This window comes from Sycon ciliatum, chromosome 3, assembly GCF_964019385.1.
Source record: "Sycon ciliatum chromosome 3, ocSycCili1.1, whole genome shotgun sequence".
NCBI lineage: Eukaryota > Metazoa > Porifera > Calcarea > Leucosolenida > Sycettidae > Sycon > Sycon ciliatum.
In genome coordinates, this window is record NC_088645.1 from 1,442,855 (window position 1) to 1,461,679 (window position 18,825).

General features: G+C 44.8%; 1 protein-coding gene and 2 long non-coding RNA genes across 4 annotated transcripts in view; 1 reads left to right on the top strand and 2 right to left on the bottom strand.

The window, feature by feature from the left end:
• LOC135811202 (uncharacterized) overlaps positions 1-18,825 on the top strand; it is a 191,971-nt gene that overhangs the window by 42,552 nt on the left and 130,594 nt on the right. The window lies entirely within an intron of this gene.
• Positions 1-18,825, bottom strand: part of LOC135811198 (mitogen-activated protein kinase kinase kinase 7-like) — a 139,468-nt gene that overhangs the window by 37,386 nt on the left and 83,257 nt on the right. The window contains exons 9-10 of one of the 2 annotated variants that reach the window (XM_065324392.1): positions 15,980-16,117; positions 6,547-7,067 (exon numbers count right to left, since the gene is read on the bottom strand). In XM_065324392.1, coding sequence (XP_065180464.1) covers positions 6,999-7,067; positions 15,980-16,117 — 207 coding nt within the window. In that variant the 3' untranslated portion in view covers positions 6,547-6,998. Of the gene's footprint in view, positions 1-6,546; positions 7,068-15,979; positions 16,118-18,825 lie in introns of those variants that run through there. The other variant, XM_065324391.1, reaches the window with a different exon arrangement.
• On the bottom strand, positions 491-2,393 carry LOC135811204 (uncharacterized). Its single transcript, XR_010552561.1, has 2 exons — positions 1,800-2,393; positions 491-1,123 (listed from the first exon to the last, which is right to left on the bottom strand). It is a non-coding gene; the product is annotated as an uncharacterized LOC135811204 (long non-coding RNA).

The window sequence follows — 18,825 nt, forward strand, 5'->3', positions numbered from 1 at the left end:
AAGAAGGTGCGCTATGGAATTCAACGCCACAATCTTCGCCTAGCTGTGGATGAAGCATGGTCAAGTCATGGCAGTACATATACTTGAACCAGATGAGAAATTGAAGTTCATTTGTGATGCGAAGTTTGACAGCCCCAGTGACCGAGTCAAGCGTTGTCTTTTGCCGTGGCACAAATTGCTGAAGAATCCGAGATGGTCTTGGAATTATGCACATGGATACTACCAGAAATAATGGTGGCATGAACCATTGTGGAATCGGACAGCTCACGGAGAATACTGGAATAGCTCAAGTATCTCTAGGCGATTGTAAATCCTGTTCTTGCTGATAGCTTCGGCCTGCTGCGCCCGTCCATGTACAATGATGGGAACATGCATTTCTGTTTTCTACATATTTGCTATCTACTGTACTGTGGTATTACAGTTGCAGGTCCCTTATATAGAATTATGTTCAACCCTCCCCCCCCCCCCCCCACACACACACACATAAATATGAACTAACAATTTCACTGTTGGACTCGCCGGCGGCTAGAGAGCAAAGCAAAGAAAAGAATTATAGCAAAGAAAAGGACCAGGGAACTACAAGTTACGCTATAATGTACACGAACAATTTCACTGTATTTGAAATAATTTTTTTTGATACCCTGAGAACTCTGAAACTTTGCAGCACTGTGGATTATATGTGGATACAACATTTATGGAAGGAACACATAGTTCAAATAATTATAGCACTGAATTGTTGAGATTATGAGCACATTCCAATCAGTACTCTACATATTTATAAGTGGTGGCAATCGTTAGGAATAGGTCGTGAGTTGTCAGAGTGCTCTAGTATATGAGAGAATGTTTTGTTTGTCTAATCGACGGCTAGTTTGAAGCCAGAGTTGTTTGAACTTGCTTCAGTCGACTTGATTCTGGACAGTAGTCGAAGGAGTACTATGAAGTATACCCCAGGCGTAGTCTGTAAGGTATCTCGTGAGAATTCTGTCGGTACACATCAGGTATCAGCTTGCAAAGATGGCTCCTCTCTGTTTCTTGAAAGCCTGTATAGTTGGACTGTGGCTCCAGCGATTCCCTTCTCAGAGCAGGTACCATACCCAATACGGTCAATGCATATTGGACAGACCTGTGTGCACAACAGAAATAGTGGAGAGAAATCTCTCAGCTCATGAACACATCAGTGAAGTTTGAACTGCCGTTGTTTGTGGCCATCAGTATAAACCTATCGACTATAAGAATAATGTGCAAAAAAACCTCTATAACTACAGCTGGGGCCATGGAATTATAAAGCATCTAACTTAGGGAACTGCCAATTCTGGTCGGAGTTGCGTTCGAGGCCTGCAATTCATGATGGCTATCATATGTTGCATTGACCAGAGATCATATAAAACTTCCATGCCACATTGAAACACGCACTACTTTCGAGTACTTTGGTATCCCCCACCAAATGGGCATTCGTTCCCGGGGTGGCAGGCGTCACCATTCGTTATGCCTGGATCAGATTTCATTGACCCCAACTGTCATGAAGAATCATTTTAACTTTGACTGGATTTCAGTACAAGTTAGTTGTAGAACTGCAGAATAAATTTTGTTGTATTTGGGCAACCATTTCTCTACAAACGGTCTATTTGGAATTTTTTTTTATAATACATGTCCAAATTCCACATCTACCCAAATCGGAATACTTGATCACGTATTCAGTCCTACACGGAATGTTTAGAAAACGCCAGGGAATAGGAATTTGCTAACGAGCACTCCAGGCCAGGGTACTAGCATAAGAACAAAACAAGATAAAAACTCACCAGTATACTTGTAGTAATTCATGTCGGTGTAATATTCACGATCAGCAACGAGGCACCCTCCGATTTGGTCAAGCTGCTTTGAAGTCTGGTTGTTCAGGTGATACAAACGGGCTCCCCGTTGTTACTTCCAGCAGCTTCACTCTCCCTGCGACAGCGGCTATCAGCCTCTCCCTCCATCGTCGACAATTATCACAGATTCAACATTCTACATTTATCAGCACTGCACTAGGTGAATATGTCTCGAGACGAATTTAGCGGATCAACAACGCTTCGATGGAGATAAATTCTCCTCTGGAGGACCTTCAGGGTACCTGGAAGGGTATAGAAGACGGGATCGCTCACGGCTTTGGGAGAACATAGCAAACAACCTCTTCTTCGATTGAAAATTGGCCAAAAAGTGTGTGAAATGTATGTGCGCAGATGCATTTCCACTGGCAAGCTAATCCCTCATTACGTCATCAGCGCTCGCTCGGCCGAAATTCAAAAGTCGTCTTCCTGCTCGACTCGATCGCTTCTGGAGAATCGTTCTTGTTCGAGGGGTCTTCTCTTTCACCTACCTTCGTCTTGGCATCGAAAACTCGGCGTCGAAAATGAAGCCGGAGTGCCCCTTTAACTCGTACTCAGCACGCAAAGGGTTAAAAGCGTTGTTTTCCGTGAGCGGTTTTTTTCGAAATCGGAAAGGCGGCAGTACTTTGCTTCAGTCAGAGCCAGTTCTTCTCATTGCTATATCGCAGCTTTATGGATAAAACCACTCTCCAGCAGAAGGTTTTGAGACTTACTTCAAGACTTACTGTTACTTGTCGGAGAGCAAGGTACGACTGATCAGTGGTAATACATTTCAACATGTTCATGGAGAAACTGAGCCCGAGGCTTGCAGCTATAATTCGATGACCTCTAGACGATTAATTTTCACCATGGTCACATTAGTCATCTACACTATCGTGGAAAATTCGTTATGAACGGAACATGCTACTCCTAGTCGCAGGGTTTTTATCACTGGCATGTGATGAGTCCGGGGTTCTTGTTTGTAATAGCTGAACATCGGGAGTTCTTAAACGCAGACTTATCCCACTGTCCTCACCAGTAAGTTTTGCTCTATGGTTGCCTCTAGTTCACCATTACTGAAACATTTCGCCTTCAGATAAATTTCTCCTTGGCCATTGACCAGTCTGTCAGTCAGAGCTACTTGTCCAGTGGTCGCTGCATGCAATCTCTTGTATTCAACATACATGCACAGGACTTTCATTGTTCTTGCCCTGATTCGAATACTAGTACTAGTTTTCACATGTCCAGTGATGAAGAGTGAAATACTTGAACAATTACAACTTTCTGTAGAAGGATTCCTGGTACGACCACACCAGTATATGAGCAGGTCAGTGGCTGGAAGCCCCCCCCCCCAAAAACTAAAACATCATCCTACGCCACTGCATGCACACACATGTATGCACTTCTCGCACTTGTTCACTTCTGAAAACTTGGGTCTCCTCGAAGGAGGGCAGAGAATTTCAAAAGGAATCTTGGAAAGGTGATTCAATTGGCTTGTGAACCGCCCAACATCTGAAACCCTCTGAAATGTCCAAACTCTGCGTGGATTTGACAATAATCTCACTTTTGGGCTCATCACACCTTTATAAGTGGGTAGGAACAAGGTGCAGAAAGCAGATTGGCAGCATCAGGGCATCGTCCTGGACTTCAACTGCATTTGTAGAGGCTTCAGCTTCCTCTTACTTCAACTAATACATGTATATGTTCTCAGACCACTGGTATTAAGACACACCCAACTTGGCAAGCACACCAGAATTGTTATGCATAGCAGTTATCTGGCACATATGGACACAAAGAAGGGATGAAAACGGGAAAGGAGGGAGAAAAGTGGCATTGTTCCTAATCTTTTATAAAAGGAGTCACGTCAAATAATGAAATAAATCAGGAAAGATTGAAAGGCTGAAGAATGTCGAGGTGATGACTAAGCGTGGCTGTGAGAAGGAATGGACTCGACACTACACCAAATTAATGGCAAGCGGCTGAATCGGTACACTACTATGTTGTCTTCGGAGACTGGTTGATGGACATATCTGAGCCAAAGAAATCGGGTGACGTCTCGATCAGGCATCGCCAGCCCGACTTGCAAAATGCCTTCTCTACATCACTGGTTATGCCGATCGGTTTCAGATGGAATCTGACCAAAATTCAACACAGATCTGGTACCAAGCTTGGCCCGCTTTCAAGGCAATCATTCAGGCTGTGGTTGTTGGGTTTCGTCTCGGCTGACGCATCATAAACTCGAATCTTCGTTGTCGTGTTGTCAAGCTTCACTACGCAGTGGTGTGGAATGTTGTGTTTCAAGGCGTCAGCGTTCTTGGTCATGTTGACTGTCTCGATGATGCCACTGTTGAGTTGTCATTGAATGGTGTCATTGCATTTGTCGAGGATTTCTGGGGTCTTGGACAGATGCAACACAAGCCAGCGGAGCCGGCCACTTGCAAGCTCGTAATTCTCTGGTAGAGATGTGTCAGTCGCACTATCTTTCTACGGCCATTCAACGCTATACACCCCGTTGACAAACTTCACCGTCTCATTGAATGACTTCAACACTGCATCTTCAGGCTGCAGAGTGCTGGTGATGCTGGGAATACCGATTTCTTCAAGGGACCAGAACTTCTTCAAGTGGAAGTTGTCATGCTTGTATACGTCCGCTGCAGTCAGCATCATGGCGTGGACTTGGGGTAGATCTGCAGACGTAGTGACCCGACCTGTCGGAACGAATCCAAGCTTGGTGTCCAGAAGAACTAGGCCATCCAAGAATCTGACATGGCCGCTTCCAATAATATCGTAGTAGTAGTCACTACCAATGAGCATGTCTATTGTCACGACTTCTGGTCGATCAGCAATGGGTTCTGCTAAGACCATTCGCTGCAGGCTGGGGTGTTTCCTCATACCGATTGGCAGGCGCCTCATTGTAGAACTGATGTTCGGGGTGATGTTTGCTGTAATGGGGACATTACCGCCATCGATGGTCTTCACTTGGATTTGGACCCCTTTTCAAGACCTTGGTCTCCCTCTTCTTTGAACCAAACGTAGCAATCGACAGGGCATCTTCACCAATGACGTCGGCATTCAAGATGTTCTGCATCACCTCGCTGATAAAGGACCGTGTAGAGCCGGTGTCGAAAAACACTCGCACTCCGCAAGACCGCTTGCTGTCGTTATCTGTGAGGTCAGCTAAAGTCATCTGCATAAGCACGGCCGATTGGTCTGTGTCACTCACTGTGTGAATTTCCATTGGCTCAGGCTGTCAAATTTGCAATCAGCAAGTGTTGCTGTTTCGGACCGTGCGTTTGCAGATCTTGATTGAAATGGTTTCGCATCTCCATTCCGTGCGTTCGTGCTTTTGCCTCCAAATTTCTCCGGGCACAAGGTTCTGTGGTGAGTGTCGCGTCCACAGTGATAGCATGGTCGAGGATTGTGGCAGTTTCGTGCGGTGTGCTTCGACCGAATACAGACTAAGCACCGGTTTTCTGTCTTTGCCTTCCTCTACTCTAGCATCACACACTTCGTACATTCGTCTGTAAAGTGGGTATCTTTGCAGTAAAAGCATCGGGGTGGTGGCCGCTGTGCTGTGTGTGATAGTAGAGCTTCTTCCGATGAATGTGTGTAGCTTGGCAAACCGCCAATACTGCGTGGGCTGTCTGTGACTAGCCTACTGTTGGTGTGTGCAGTGCATGTTTCCTTCACTTATATCATAACAGAACTTTGCATAGTGCGTGGACAATCCAGGCACTGTTTCCGCGTATGATTTCCAAGTTGAAAATTACCTTTCTGGCAGCTTTCCCATGACAATGGACAAGAAGATTTTCTGGTTCATATCTTCGCCAACAGCCTCCAGTGATCGCAAATTCCTTTCGATCTGCGTGTGGAGTTTTCTTAGTGTGTTGGTGTTGTTTTCTGCCGATGGAATTTCCATTAGCGATTTGTAATGAGCATTGACGACGCGTTCCTGCTTCCCAAACCGCTCCTTCAACATTTGAAACGCGCCATCGTAATTTGCATCATCTAGCGGTATGCCCTCTAAAACATCCCTTGCGCTGCCTGTAAGACAACCATTCAAGTAGCTCATCTTTTCTGCATTGGAGATTTTTGATTTATCCACCGAATGTTGAAAAATTCGCAGAATTCATTCCACTGTAGAATAAGTCCATTGAATTTTGGCAACTCGAGTTTCGGTAACCTAACCCCAGTGGAGTTGCTAGGAGTCTGGCTGGAGCCCTGAGACATTTTTGCTTTATTTAGATCAACCAGTTCCGTGAGTATGTTCTCCAAATTCCGTGTGTGGGTTCCAAATGTGTCATTTGAGTCTTTGCTTTGTTTCCCATGCACTTCATCAAATTGTAGAATTAGGCTCTTGAGAGTAACTGATTATTTTTCCATTTCAGATGTCCTCTTCCATGTCATCAAGTTCTGACAACTCCCTTTGTTTAATATCTTTGTTGTCCAGCTTCTTAGGATTGCACGAAAGCAGGGTTTCCGTGTACTTGTCTAGTGCCGCATTAGATCCCTCTAAATGTTGGTCAAATTAATTCCATAAATACCGGCCTCGCTGAGGTAATCGCGGTCTCCGAAATTGCATTGCCGATGGCCTTGTTTTTAAAAGTCCACTTCCAGTTCTGCCTGGGTTTTGAAATGGCTCGTCGTACTCCGTTTCCTGGTTAGTAGCCCAGCCGATGGATCCGCCATATTTGCTCGTAGGATCGGGTTTTGGCACCAAAATGTGGTGAACACACGAATACACGAACTCACACTCATCACTGTGACATTGCCATATATAGTAAAATACTTTTTTAAAGGTTCTATCTTTGCATCTCTCTCTCTCTCTCTCAGCAAAAGTCAAAAAAGCCCCGAAAAAGGATGGCACATGCGCCTCACAAGCGGAGCTGGGGAAAGCAAATGACGTCGCGTAGAGCCGACGTGAAAAATGAAAGTAGTAAAATTATATCTAAGTAATTGAGATTCAAATCACGAAGCTGACGTATGCGACAATTGTCTGAGTCCATGAAAGCAGACTTCAAGCGATCAACAGAGATAAACTGTGATCGTCCACTGACTTCGACAGAGCAGTACTTTGGACTGTTCTTCAAAAGCGAAACAGACCCTTGGATGGCACTTGCAAGGGATTCTGCATTGTATCATAATGAACAAAAACTAACGCAAGAGAGATGTCAGGTTGACGGGTACGCAGAGAGTGGAACTGTTAGCCGTGTGAGGTGGTGGCTGCAGACGGACCATAGCACAACAAAGCAAACGGCACACCTACTCTGTAGTGGATAGTGGCAGCTCAGTACTGTTGGCAAGGAATGCACCCAGAATATGTATGGTGTAGTTCCTTACACTAACTCAGCAGTTAAAGAGGATAGGCCAGATATAACAAGTTGATATGATGCCGAGGAGCACTAAGAGAAGAGCATTTCTCAAGTGTGCAGTATTTCCAGTGGCAGTGGTGACGGCTTTCAGGTGACAAGGCAGATGTTCCATCATGCCGTTCACAGTGGGGTGGTTAGTTTTTGGTACGAATACATGCGGTACTAAAGTGGTGGAGTTAAGTGGATAGGAAGTGAGATTAAAAACTGAATACCAAGGTTAGTAGTTGTAGTGCTTAATACGCCGATACGACTGATGCAGTGTGTCAAAACTACAGTGTGTCGTACTGGATCAGTGGAATAGCTTCAGGCCAATGGTGAATGTCTGGTTAGAAGTACAGCACTGGACAGGATGATGGTGTCGGGAATGCAAACATTGACTGTAGCAGAATTCAGAATTGCAATTAAAATTAACAGAACTGTCAGGATAGACATACAATGGAACTCACTCAGTATATACATGGGTAAGGTGTGAACCTGCTAAGTTTGGTTCTTCTTCGTCGCACAGATTTTCCTCCCATGAGCACATATACAAATGTGGACGGATACGACATCCTCTGATAAGATTTACTTTGAGTACAACTCGTGCATGACAGACTTTTCAGCTGGGTTCCAACAGAGATTAGAATTAAACACTATTGGTCGGCTGTTTGCGATGCCAATCAGTAGTCATTGCACCCAGTCGCGGATACTATTGCCGCTCAAGCATGAGCATTTGCTTTGCCCGTTTGCAACGCCAATTGCACCCCCATGGTTGGCTGTTTGTAACTTCGATCAGGAACCTTTGCTCCCGGTCGCAGGTACTGTTGCGACTCAAGCCTAGTCCACACTCGACGGGGCGAGACGGGACGCGACGTAAGGATCGACGGGAAGCGACGGGACGGTCTGACGGAGTCCAATGTGAACACCAGGAACGGGAACGCAACCGTACTACCGTACAGATCGGGAAGCGACGGGAAGAGTTGGATCGATCCAACTTTTCATACCGTAGACGGGCGTAGACGGGGACGCAAGCGTACAAAACGGCTGTAATTCGAGTGTGAACAGGAGACGGCATCGTGTGCCGACTACTCCCGATTCGTACTTGGATATTTTTAGCATTTTGAACAGTGCGCTTCCCATGATAACTCACAAAATGGCTACATGACTTGAGTTGAATTTTAGCAACATAAGATCTCATGTCACCTATTGTATTTACGGATAGTTCAGAAGCGTGACAGACGAACTATTCCATCATTTCCTTGGGCTATTATTTGAATGCCACAACTTTCAGGGGTAATTTTTCAATCTTCATGAAAAACTGGTATTATGAACTTGATTCCGCTTCTTCAAAGTTCAAGGAGAAATAATCGAAAAGAAGTCCCGAAAAACGAGAAAATAGGTCCGAAAGTCACCCCGTCACGGACCGTGCCTTATGACTCGCGCCGTTCTACGTTAAACGTCGCAAAGACTGCTGCATGTCGTGTCGTACGAATCGGACAGGATTTTACAGCTCACCCTAGCCCTCCCGACAAGCCCTTACGTCCCATACCGTCGGCGTTGCGTCGAATGTGAACTAGGCTTCACTCAAGAGCGATCGCCTTGGCTGTTTGCAACGCAAAATTCGGGACTGAGTAGAAATGTTCGGATTGTAAAGCTGGGTGGTGAAGTGAGGTGCCCTAAAGTCTGAAAATATCTGATTTGATAACCGCAATCAATAAAACTAGCTGAACCGACATTTGTGTACTTTATTCATGCAATGTAAGTGTTTTGATTGGGGAGGTGGGCGGTTTAGTGAGGTGGTCTAATGTCAGAATAGTCCTGAATTCGCGCTTATGAAAGTAAACTAAGGACCGAGCGCAAGTGGTCGGGCTGGTCGGGCTGGTCGGAAAGCAGAATTCCACTGTATATCTTCTTTCATTTTTTAAAGTCATCTAACCCTAGCCATATGACAGTGCATAGGCCATGAACCGTGAAATTCACTTAGTACGTACTTGTGTGAATTTTAACAATTTAAAAAGCAAGAGCAATCACGAGTGTGTGTGCTAACAATTAACTTGCAAATGAAAAACAAGAGAAAGAAAGAAGGACAAAATGAGAAAACAAAACAGCAGTACATTTCGCATAGAAAACCAAAGGCCAAGCTTGACCACACCACACCCGACACATTATGTGAACACTTTCAACCATATTATGTTATCTTTCTGTACACATATAAGCCATATATCAGCCTTTGTACAAGCCTAATATTATTAGGCTTGTACAAAGGCTGATATATGGCTTTCAAAACTTTTAACTGTAGTCCACAACACTGACGACCACGGCACAATACAGTGAAGCAAGAGCCGGAATACGAATCGCAACGATCAGGACTAGCTAGCAGATGATTGTACACTGAAGATGTTCTACTGCTAAACCTAAGAACAACACCAACACTCTTACAACTGCAATTTTTCAATTTTTAGGATTTCGAACAATATGCTTCCCATGATAACTTACAGAATCATCCACATGACCGAGTTGGATTGTACCAAGCTACTTGGATAATCATTTGCTGTGATTGTGGATTGTCCTGGGGTTGTTCAGATGAACTGTTGTAATGGGTAGCCGAGTGGTAGGCGCGGTGAAATCAACAACAATTACTTTTATTCTACTTTCAGGTACACACCTGAGATATAATTATTAGTGAAAGAAGAAGCGGCAAAATAACTGACTTTCTCTCCGGTGCACACCTGGAGGTTGAATAGGTCGTTATTATCAAAATCTCATCTTCGAGTTAGCTTTCGTTGCTATCTAATCTAATCTTCATCAAAACAGAAATGCGCAGCCGCTTTTATGCAGCAGACGACGTACGCTTACATACGGAGATACACTAAATATACATCAGGCAAGCTCCGTATTAGTTCCGTACTGCTTCCGTATTGGTCGGGCAGGGATACTACACCCTCCCTTCCTACAGATTATCACGCCCTCATGATTTTCAAAAAAATAGTGAAGAGTTACGAACACAGCGTCAACCGGAAGATGGCAAATTATATCGGAAATGATAACGTTTAGAGTAGACAGAAGAAATGAACCGATAACAAATCATAAAGTAGAAGCACACCAGGTTCACACGATCTCACTGGGTCAAAAGGGGAAAGAACTGTCCTCCAAATAGGACCTTAAAATCCACAGCACTCTTGCTGCACTACGCTGGCACAACCCGCCAGGAACATCGCAGTTCAAAAACCGAACTGAATACACTATAACTATAAGGGGCGTTGTCACACACATTGTCCCACGTTAGCTGGGTAAACCGTGGCTCACCATGATCAGACGCCTACCAAACTAAACTTGATTCACACACTCGCATAAAGGAAGACTGAAGAGAACAGGGAGACTGAAGGAAGACAGGAAAGAAGATGCCATACCTGGAATCAGCGTTAGTAACCACGGCGGCGGCTGGAGCTACGGCGGAGAGCAAGCCAGGTTTTATCTTCATCTTGGTTGAGCCGGTCACTCAGAGCGGCTAGCTCGGCGTCAGACAAATGACCTCCCTCCTCGTCTTGAATCGTGGTCTTCACATTGTCGATAGCATCGCTTTGCGCGACGTAAGGAGTGATGGTCTAGCCAGGAAGAGTGCTGACGAAAATCTGCATTCCACCACGGAGGTGAAGTACCAAGTGAATAGTGGACCCCTGCTGAACGTTGTAGTCACTCAGGGTTTGGCCGTCTGCCAACTGCGTGCCGGCGAAAATCAAACGCTGCTGGTCTTGGGGAATACCCTCCTTGTCTTGGTCAGCAGCCTGCATGTCGTCGTCCTCATCAGCTTCGCCATCACCACCGGTAGTATACATGTAGGTAGCGGGTCGCTTGGAATCGCCATCGGAGTCTCCAGTGAGTGCCGTGCGGAGAGAAGGGTGATCCACACTTGCACCCTGACTCTGCTGCAGGCCAATAAGCAGTGCCAGGCCGAGGAAGGCAAGACACATGATTCTCATCTTGATTCGTCGCACAGAGCTGTAGCGGGTTGAGCCATCGGAGTCTGGGGTCGAATCACGTTGTTTTATTTAAAACTACACCGCTGCCACCAATGTAATGGGTAGCCGAGTGGTAGGCGCGGTGAAATCAACAACAATTACTTTTATTCTACTTTCAGGTACACACCTGAGATATAATTATTGGTGAAAGAAGAAGCGGCAAAATAACTGACTTTCTCTCCGGTGCACACCTGGAGGTTGAATAGCTCGTTATTATCAAAATCTCATCTTCGAGTTAGCTTTCGTTGCTATCTAATCTAATCTTCATCAAAACAGAAATGCGCAGCCGCTTTTATGCAGCAGACGACGTACGCTTACATACGGAGATACACTAAATATACATCAGGCAAGCTCCGTATTAGTTCCGTACTGCTTCCGTATTGGTCGGGCAGGGATACTACACTGTTTTATCCTTTACTGTTGTTCCATTTAGAATTGTGTTAGGTACATCCTCCCGTATGTTCTACAACCTTTTCCAAGCTGACCTGCATGCACACTCGTACTCACCTTTCTCCTCTTGTCAACTTTTGTTCCGTTGACCTGGGTAGCTACTTGCGCGCCCATGTTTGCCATAGCTACACATGGCCTTCATATTGCCGCACTCACTCGATCTCGCTCTCTCTCTTTCGTAATGTAGTTGCTTCGTTCGTCTTTGTCACCGTCTCTTCATCTATAATAAATGTCTTCCCAACTACCCATTCCCGTTGTTCTTTGTTCATTGTTCGTTGTGTCTGCGAGTATGACTCCTCTTCCTTATCAACAATAGCAAAACTATGGCTGATTTTTTGGTCTTCATCCCGGACTGGAGCGTGATACCACTTAAATTGAGAAGAACTAGTAGAAAGTTCAGAAAAGTAAAGCCACATGGACTGTACTTTATGACTCGTGTCCATCGATGTTAACAGGCACAATAACTGCTGCATGCTGGGTGCACTGAGCTAGGTGAGAGTTGCTCTGTCTCACTCACGGCTCAGATCTTTGTGCAAGTCATTAATTTTTGTTCCTTGTTTCAGTGCATACTTTAGGCAGATATTTGACTTTGTCCAATATCCAATGAACGGAGGGTCCCTCTGCGAAAATATCATAGAGGGTCATGTAGGCCAACCAGTGAAAAAGAGATCCAACTTGAATGAAATTGGAAATTTGGCAGGTGATAGTTGATCATTACAGAAATAGTTTCATACACGTGATGATGAGCTAAATATCCGGATGTTGGATGTCACTAGAGCTATCAGCATTCTTCTGACTGTTTCTGACAATACAATGTCAATATGTGTAGAAACTAATATTATGATATGTACTTCCTCCGCTTAGCAAAACTTCGTTGCGTTTTTAGTGTTCTTGTAATGAAATTTCTGTCGACATTAGACATACATGTCAGTGGTCTATCCCCTACATAGGTAAGCTGACGGTTGTCGTCCATTGTTCTGACAATCTTTTGAACCTCCGAAAAGCGTGGAGTCCTTTGGGGCGAACCAGAACCGTTTCTCGACAGGATGTCACCAGAACACAACCCCAGGCAAGCGCGCATGACACCAAAGTGCGAAAATGAGAAACAGTTTGAAAGACCGGGTGGCTCGAAGAAGTGTCCAGGAGCCGGCCAGCGCTCAGGCTGAGTCGATGGTGCGCATCCGCACACAGCCAAAATCAATGCACTTGTGTTCGCAGCGCAGGGGAAATCAAAAGCATTCGACATTCAGGTTGTTGTTCAGTCGGCACAAAATCCTGATCTCAACGTCTACGGCTTGGCGTTCTTCCACAGCCTGTAGACAGACGTGTCACTCGTGGCGAAAGAAACCAGAAAGGAGCTTCTGCAGGGTGTGGAAACGTGCTGGCACGACTACACAGCTGTGAAGATGGTGAGCGTTTGTTTGGGTCTGTATGGCTCCTTTCATGGCGTTCCGGAGAGTGGCCACAACTACCAGTGCCACCGTTGAGGTTGTCAAGCTCACATTTCGAGCGAAGAGCTTGGCGATCTCCACGATCAAAATAATCGTGTCTGGGAAACTTGTAAAGGCTGCGGAACAAAAGATGGCAGCGCTGGCGGCGAAAGTCAGAGAGGATGCAGACTCAATGTCATCAGGGAGTGAGTTGTCATCAGATTGAGACGAAGAGTGAAGCTGGACTGCTCTTAAACGAGCGGTGTGACATCTGCAAGTAAATATCGTTCATATGCTGAATTGTTTTCCACTTTGCAAAGCGTGTTCATAGCCATAGAATGATTCGGACTGAACTGTAAAAACGCAACGAAGTTTTGCTTAAAGGAGGAAGTATTTGTTGTGATGCCATTTATCATGAGTGTGTCATGCCTCTTACTTCAATGCAGCGTCATCCGTAGTCTGCTGCAATTTAACGGCAGGCGGAACTGGTCTGTAAGATCCAGCCATGGCCGGACCGACTTTTTGGCCCAGATATTTTTTTCTTGGAAACATCACATCGAAAATGGAAAAAAACTGTCGATCAACTGATAGCTGATCCCGAGCACTAAAGCGTTAGTCAGAGAGTGTTTAGAAGGCTTTGAGCCATTGAGGAGTGGTAGGAAATGTTTTGAGGAGTGTGTAGGAAGTCGAGCTAAGATGTTACGACAATGAGTCAGCGGTACATTTGTGAAGAAACTGCATTCTCCCAATGTCGGAGCTCGCGCTTCCTGTCGACTGGCCTGACACTTAACCGAATCACGACTGCGTCTGGAGCACTCGAAAAGCCCGTCGTACCCGGGAAGTTACTGTTTTTGCTTGTTCTGCCAAAATGTCCCTGCCAGCAGTGGCTGTCTACCCAAACTCGGCGTTTGAACAGTCGTGCATATATGCTCGTCTGACTGTTCAAGATGTGACTTCTGCAGGCTTCAATTGCATTTAATAACTGGGTCAATGAACCATTTCGAATGTAAAACCGTTGTTTTTCTACTCCGTGGTTTCGATACAACCTCACAGCCAAACTCATACCGGGTATGAGGTTTTGGCCGTTGTTCCAGTGGTGTATGATTGACTAACTATATGACCCATAAAATATTGGTTGTGAGCCAGTGTTGCTCACAACCATTTTTTTACTTATGAAGCTGCGTGATGCGTCCTACAAGATTTTATATGACCCATGATCACTTTAGGCATGGCCAGACTAATCCTTATCTGCTTCCACTTGGCCTACATTGTTCTTGTTCTGAGTTCTGTTCTCATTTTAGTGCTAGTCGTTTCACTTTCCATCATTCTTTGAAATAGTTTATTTGAATTTTATTTGTTTCCCTGCCACGATCGCTTGTTGTGTTATAAATTTTCATGCTTTCCGTGTTATCCATTTTACCAGCGCCTGCAAGACTGCATGCGGAATTCGAGCGTGACTGATGATGTCATTGCTTATGTCTTTGTTGTGGATAGTCAGGTAGCTGCGTTGACATTTATATTTTACCACCATTATTACACTCTGTGGACGACCACATACATGCACTCGCTTGCACACAACAGCAACAAGAGACTCCTTCCAGCAGTGAAGTTTTCCTCCTTCTGACAATTGCTTCAATCATTAAGGCCTCGTCAGAGAAATTTGAGTTGTTGAATGACTGGAAAAGAAATAGTCGCCTAGTTTATACTGTGAAGAAGATGTTGGTGTGACTTAATTGATACTTGGGTAAATGTGTGTTGCTCCTTACATGGGAGCTCGCAATTTCCCTGCCAACTTGAATTCTCAATTGCCTAACTCACTACTGCCATCTATAGTGCACGAGATGTCCGTCGAACCGTCCACTCTTTAAAATATGTTATATTGGCACTTGAAATGAGAGATAGTGCGCTGATGAGCGTGCACTTGATACTCGAAGTGTGAATGCAAGGTGTTAAAATGTTAACCGGTTTCTGAAATCATGGGACACTCTGCAAAGAGGTGATAGTTACTGCCGGATACTGCAACACAGCACGGATACAGCAGTCATGCTAGTACTTGTAGTTCACCTGGCATCAACCCCATGCTCTCCCTATCTACACTGCACCATCGGCTCTCTCTTCGAGCGCGTGTATCGTTTAGGTCACGTACATACAGTCATGGAAGAGTCAGTATAAACTAGGTGATTGTTGCTCTTCCAGTCATTCAACAACTCAACCTTCTCTGATGAAGTCTCAGTGACCAAAACATCTGCCAGGAGGAATAAAACTTCAATGCTCGATGGAACCTCTTGTGCCCTGTATTGGGCAAGTGAGTAGATGTGTATCATCGGCTACAGAGCACAATGATGATGGTGAATATCAATGCAGAATGCTGTTTACGCTCACGTTAGTCACGTAGCTGATCTTGTTTTGTTTCTTTGTTGGAGTTGCTGTTTTCTTCACTTCATGTTCAGATCTATTTCATGCACTTCGTGGTGGCTGTCGTTGCATTAGCTGCTTCAGCCACGACGAGATATTACTGGTTGTTCTGCCGCCCTTTTGTATGCCTTATTCCATGTGTCTTTTCCTGGACTAAGTGCTGGTGATTTTGTTCTTCCTCTTGTTCTTCTCTTTCTCTCTTCACTGCTAACTTGCATTATCTGTACTACATATTTTTTCTCCTAGAGGTTTTTGTGTTGTGCTGGTGTTGTGTTGGGAAAAGGAGGAGTTTTAGAAAAATATATGGCACCTTTCGCACCACATGTACAGATACGAAACAAATGCTGTACCTATTTACTTGCTCTGCTGTGAGAACAGAGAAAAAGTCCATGTTGGGGCTAATCATAGCAACCATCAAATTAGAATTCTGAGAAATCTCAGCAATAAACACCACACAAGCACGAACTTACTCTCACACAACTGTCATTGAAATCGGTTACAGCATAACAAATACCATGCTGGGGCAGAGACAGTGCTGCAACACCAAACGAGTCACCGATAGCACCGTTACCAATCGTTTTCACGTAAGACCCATCCTGATGTAGGACCTGGAAGAGAAACACATTTGATTTCCACAACAACAAGGAATACAGTCAACAAAGAGGTGAACAGAGTGTTGCAGCAGGCTTGATAGGCAATTGGACAGGTAGGATGAGAGTACAGAGGGGTACAACACAGGAAGTGAAGGTGCAGGCAGTGAGTTGAGATAGGAGAGTGTCAGGCAGTGAGTTGCGATAGGAGAGTGTCAGGGTGCGGATGATAGCCTGTATACAGGCGTTATTTCTCACACTAAAAGAAATTCAAAATATTAGTCCTCCGGCCTAATTTGTGTTATTTAGAACAATGTTTTCTTCCTGATGAGGGCTGTACAATAACTAGGTTTTTTGAATTTCCATCATTGTCCATCACCAACCGCTATACTATTATCCCCTTTTCTTCTTTGTCCATCACATAATTAGTGAAATTTTTCATGATTTGTTTGTTCTTCCAAGAAAAAAAAGCTTTCATACCTGGCAGTTCGGCTTTTTATTATGATGGTGGTTCTACTAGAGAGGTTTTGCATACCGAATTTCGGAATGTTTTTCGACTGTGTTTTTCCGAAAAAAAGTGCGTGCCGAAAAACGGCATTTTCAGTGTTTTGCACTCCGAAAATCTGATTCGATTTCCAAGGGTTGCCATGCAAAACAAAATGCAGGGAGTCGAAGGCGCCAAAACCGAAAACGTTTTACAACCGAATCTCGCATATTCGGTTTTGAGGCGTGCTGGTCTAACAGAAGCAGCGTGTGTTCATGGTGTTCTCTGACGGACTTCCTGGTGATACCAGCAAATTTTGGGTCAGACAAGGCTAGAACTTTTGCAGTCTCCTAGGATCCCACAGAGCCGCGGACAAAGGGGTTGAGCACAAAATACATGTAGGGGTTGCCTGAGCAGGATCAAATCTATGTGCAGGTCAAACTGAATCTGGGCTCGGTTCGAAGACGAGGACGGACTGATGGTGGACCGAGTGATCCAACGGCTGAAGACGAGATTGTCGAACTACTGTCTGTCAGTAGGCTCCATGGCAAAGGAAGATAGAGTGTGATGGAGTGTGAGAAGATCTAGTCAACATGGCGAGATCAGCGAAAGCAGCAAAAACCAAAACTACACATGTGGAAAATTTTCAAATAATTATAATCAGCGAGAGCAGCAGAAAACAAAAATACACACATGAAAAATATTCAAATACGTGTATGCGCTCCCAAACAGGAAAGAGCCGAAAATCCATTTTCGAAAAACCATGCATTTTCGCCACCACACTTCCGAAAGTTCAACTACATTTTCGACTCCTGCCGCCAAATTCCAAAAATAATTCCGAAATTCGGAATGCAAAACCTCTCCATTAACAATTGAGCCATGATCTCAGTAAATGGACCTTAGGGGTGAAATTTTTGAAATTGCCTTTTTATTTGGACAATGTACCTAAAGTCTTTAGTATGTAGACTTTCATGTGACAAAGTTTCAAATCAATAGCCTTGCAAGTACCTTGAATTCTCCATATTCTAGAATGCACTATAGTTGTGAAATTCGGCTATGTACATGTATGCAGTATCATAATTGTTGCCGGGTTTGCGAATCCCGCAGTCACTGAGGCAGCCAGTTCATCCAGTCCGTACTTTTTGAAGAGTGGGCGTGACTTTGGCGAGAGCAGCGCTTCAGCTGGCGGTGCGACATGACAAGATTTTCAAGAGGTCCTTGTCAAGTGCAGCAAAGTGATTGTCACCAGGGCAGCTGCATCCGATTGACATCCAGTCCACTATCTCTGCGGTAATTAGGGTTTCCTCGACACGCGGACCTTCCTGCTCCAAGTTATTGTAACTCTCATCTTCGTCATTGTCAGACGGACGGAGCTGGCGCTTTTCTGCCGCAGGTGCGATCGGGTTGTTGTCTCCGTCATGGCAATCATCGCGTTCACTGTCATCGTACCCGGGGAGACATCGCAGTAGAACATCTTGTCGTGCTCATCTAGGAGAGACGCGTCCTCATGCGGCACACCGACAAACTCAATCCTTCATCGTTACTCGCCATTCTGACTACCTACAATCGATCGATTGATCGATCAAATCTGCAAACAAAAAAAATCAAGATCGACTTCGTCTTTGACTTCATTGCCTTCACAATCGCGGTCGCGTTTTCTTTGAGTAACTTTAACGTCACATTTTGATGAAAGTTGAAATCAGGTCCTATATTATTATTAGAAGCTTCTCCGCGTTGGCATCAATGCAATGTAGATATACACAGCATGTATAGCTTTCGCATAAGCCGAAGCGACAACAGCCAAACAGGATATTGATGGCGATATAAAACATATGCGATATAAAACGCGTGACGAAAATAGAATACAATTAAAACAAGCAAACGAGCAGCTCAACCGAGTTGAATTTGAACTTGCTGATCATTATCAGGGTTCATCTGTGAGCAGCAACATATCTCTCCAGGATACGGCCGCTGAGGTAGGTCCACGCCCCGCGATTCTGGGCGATGCTCCTCAGCTCCTCAAGATCTGCCGAGGTCTTGAGGGTCCTCCCAACCAGCTCGAGATCGTGTCTAGTTACCCTTGATCATACTGTACACTCTAGTACTATGATCATACTGTACACTCTAGTACTATGATCATACTGCACACTCTAGTACTATGATCATACTGAACACTCTAGTACTATGATCATACTGCACACTCTAGTACTATGATCATACTGTACACTCTAGTACTATGATC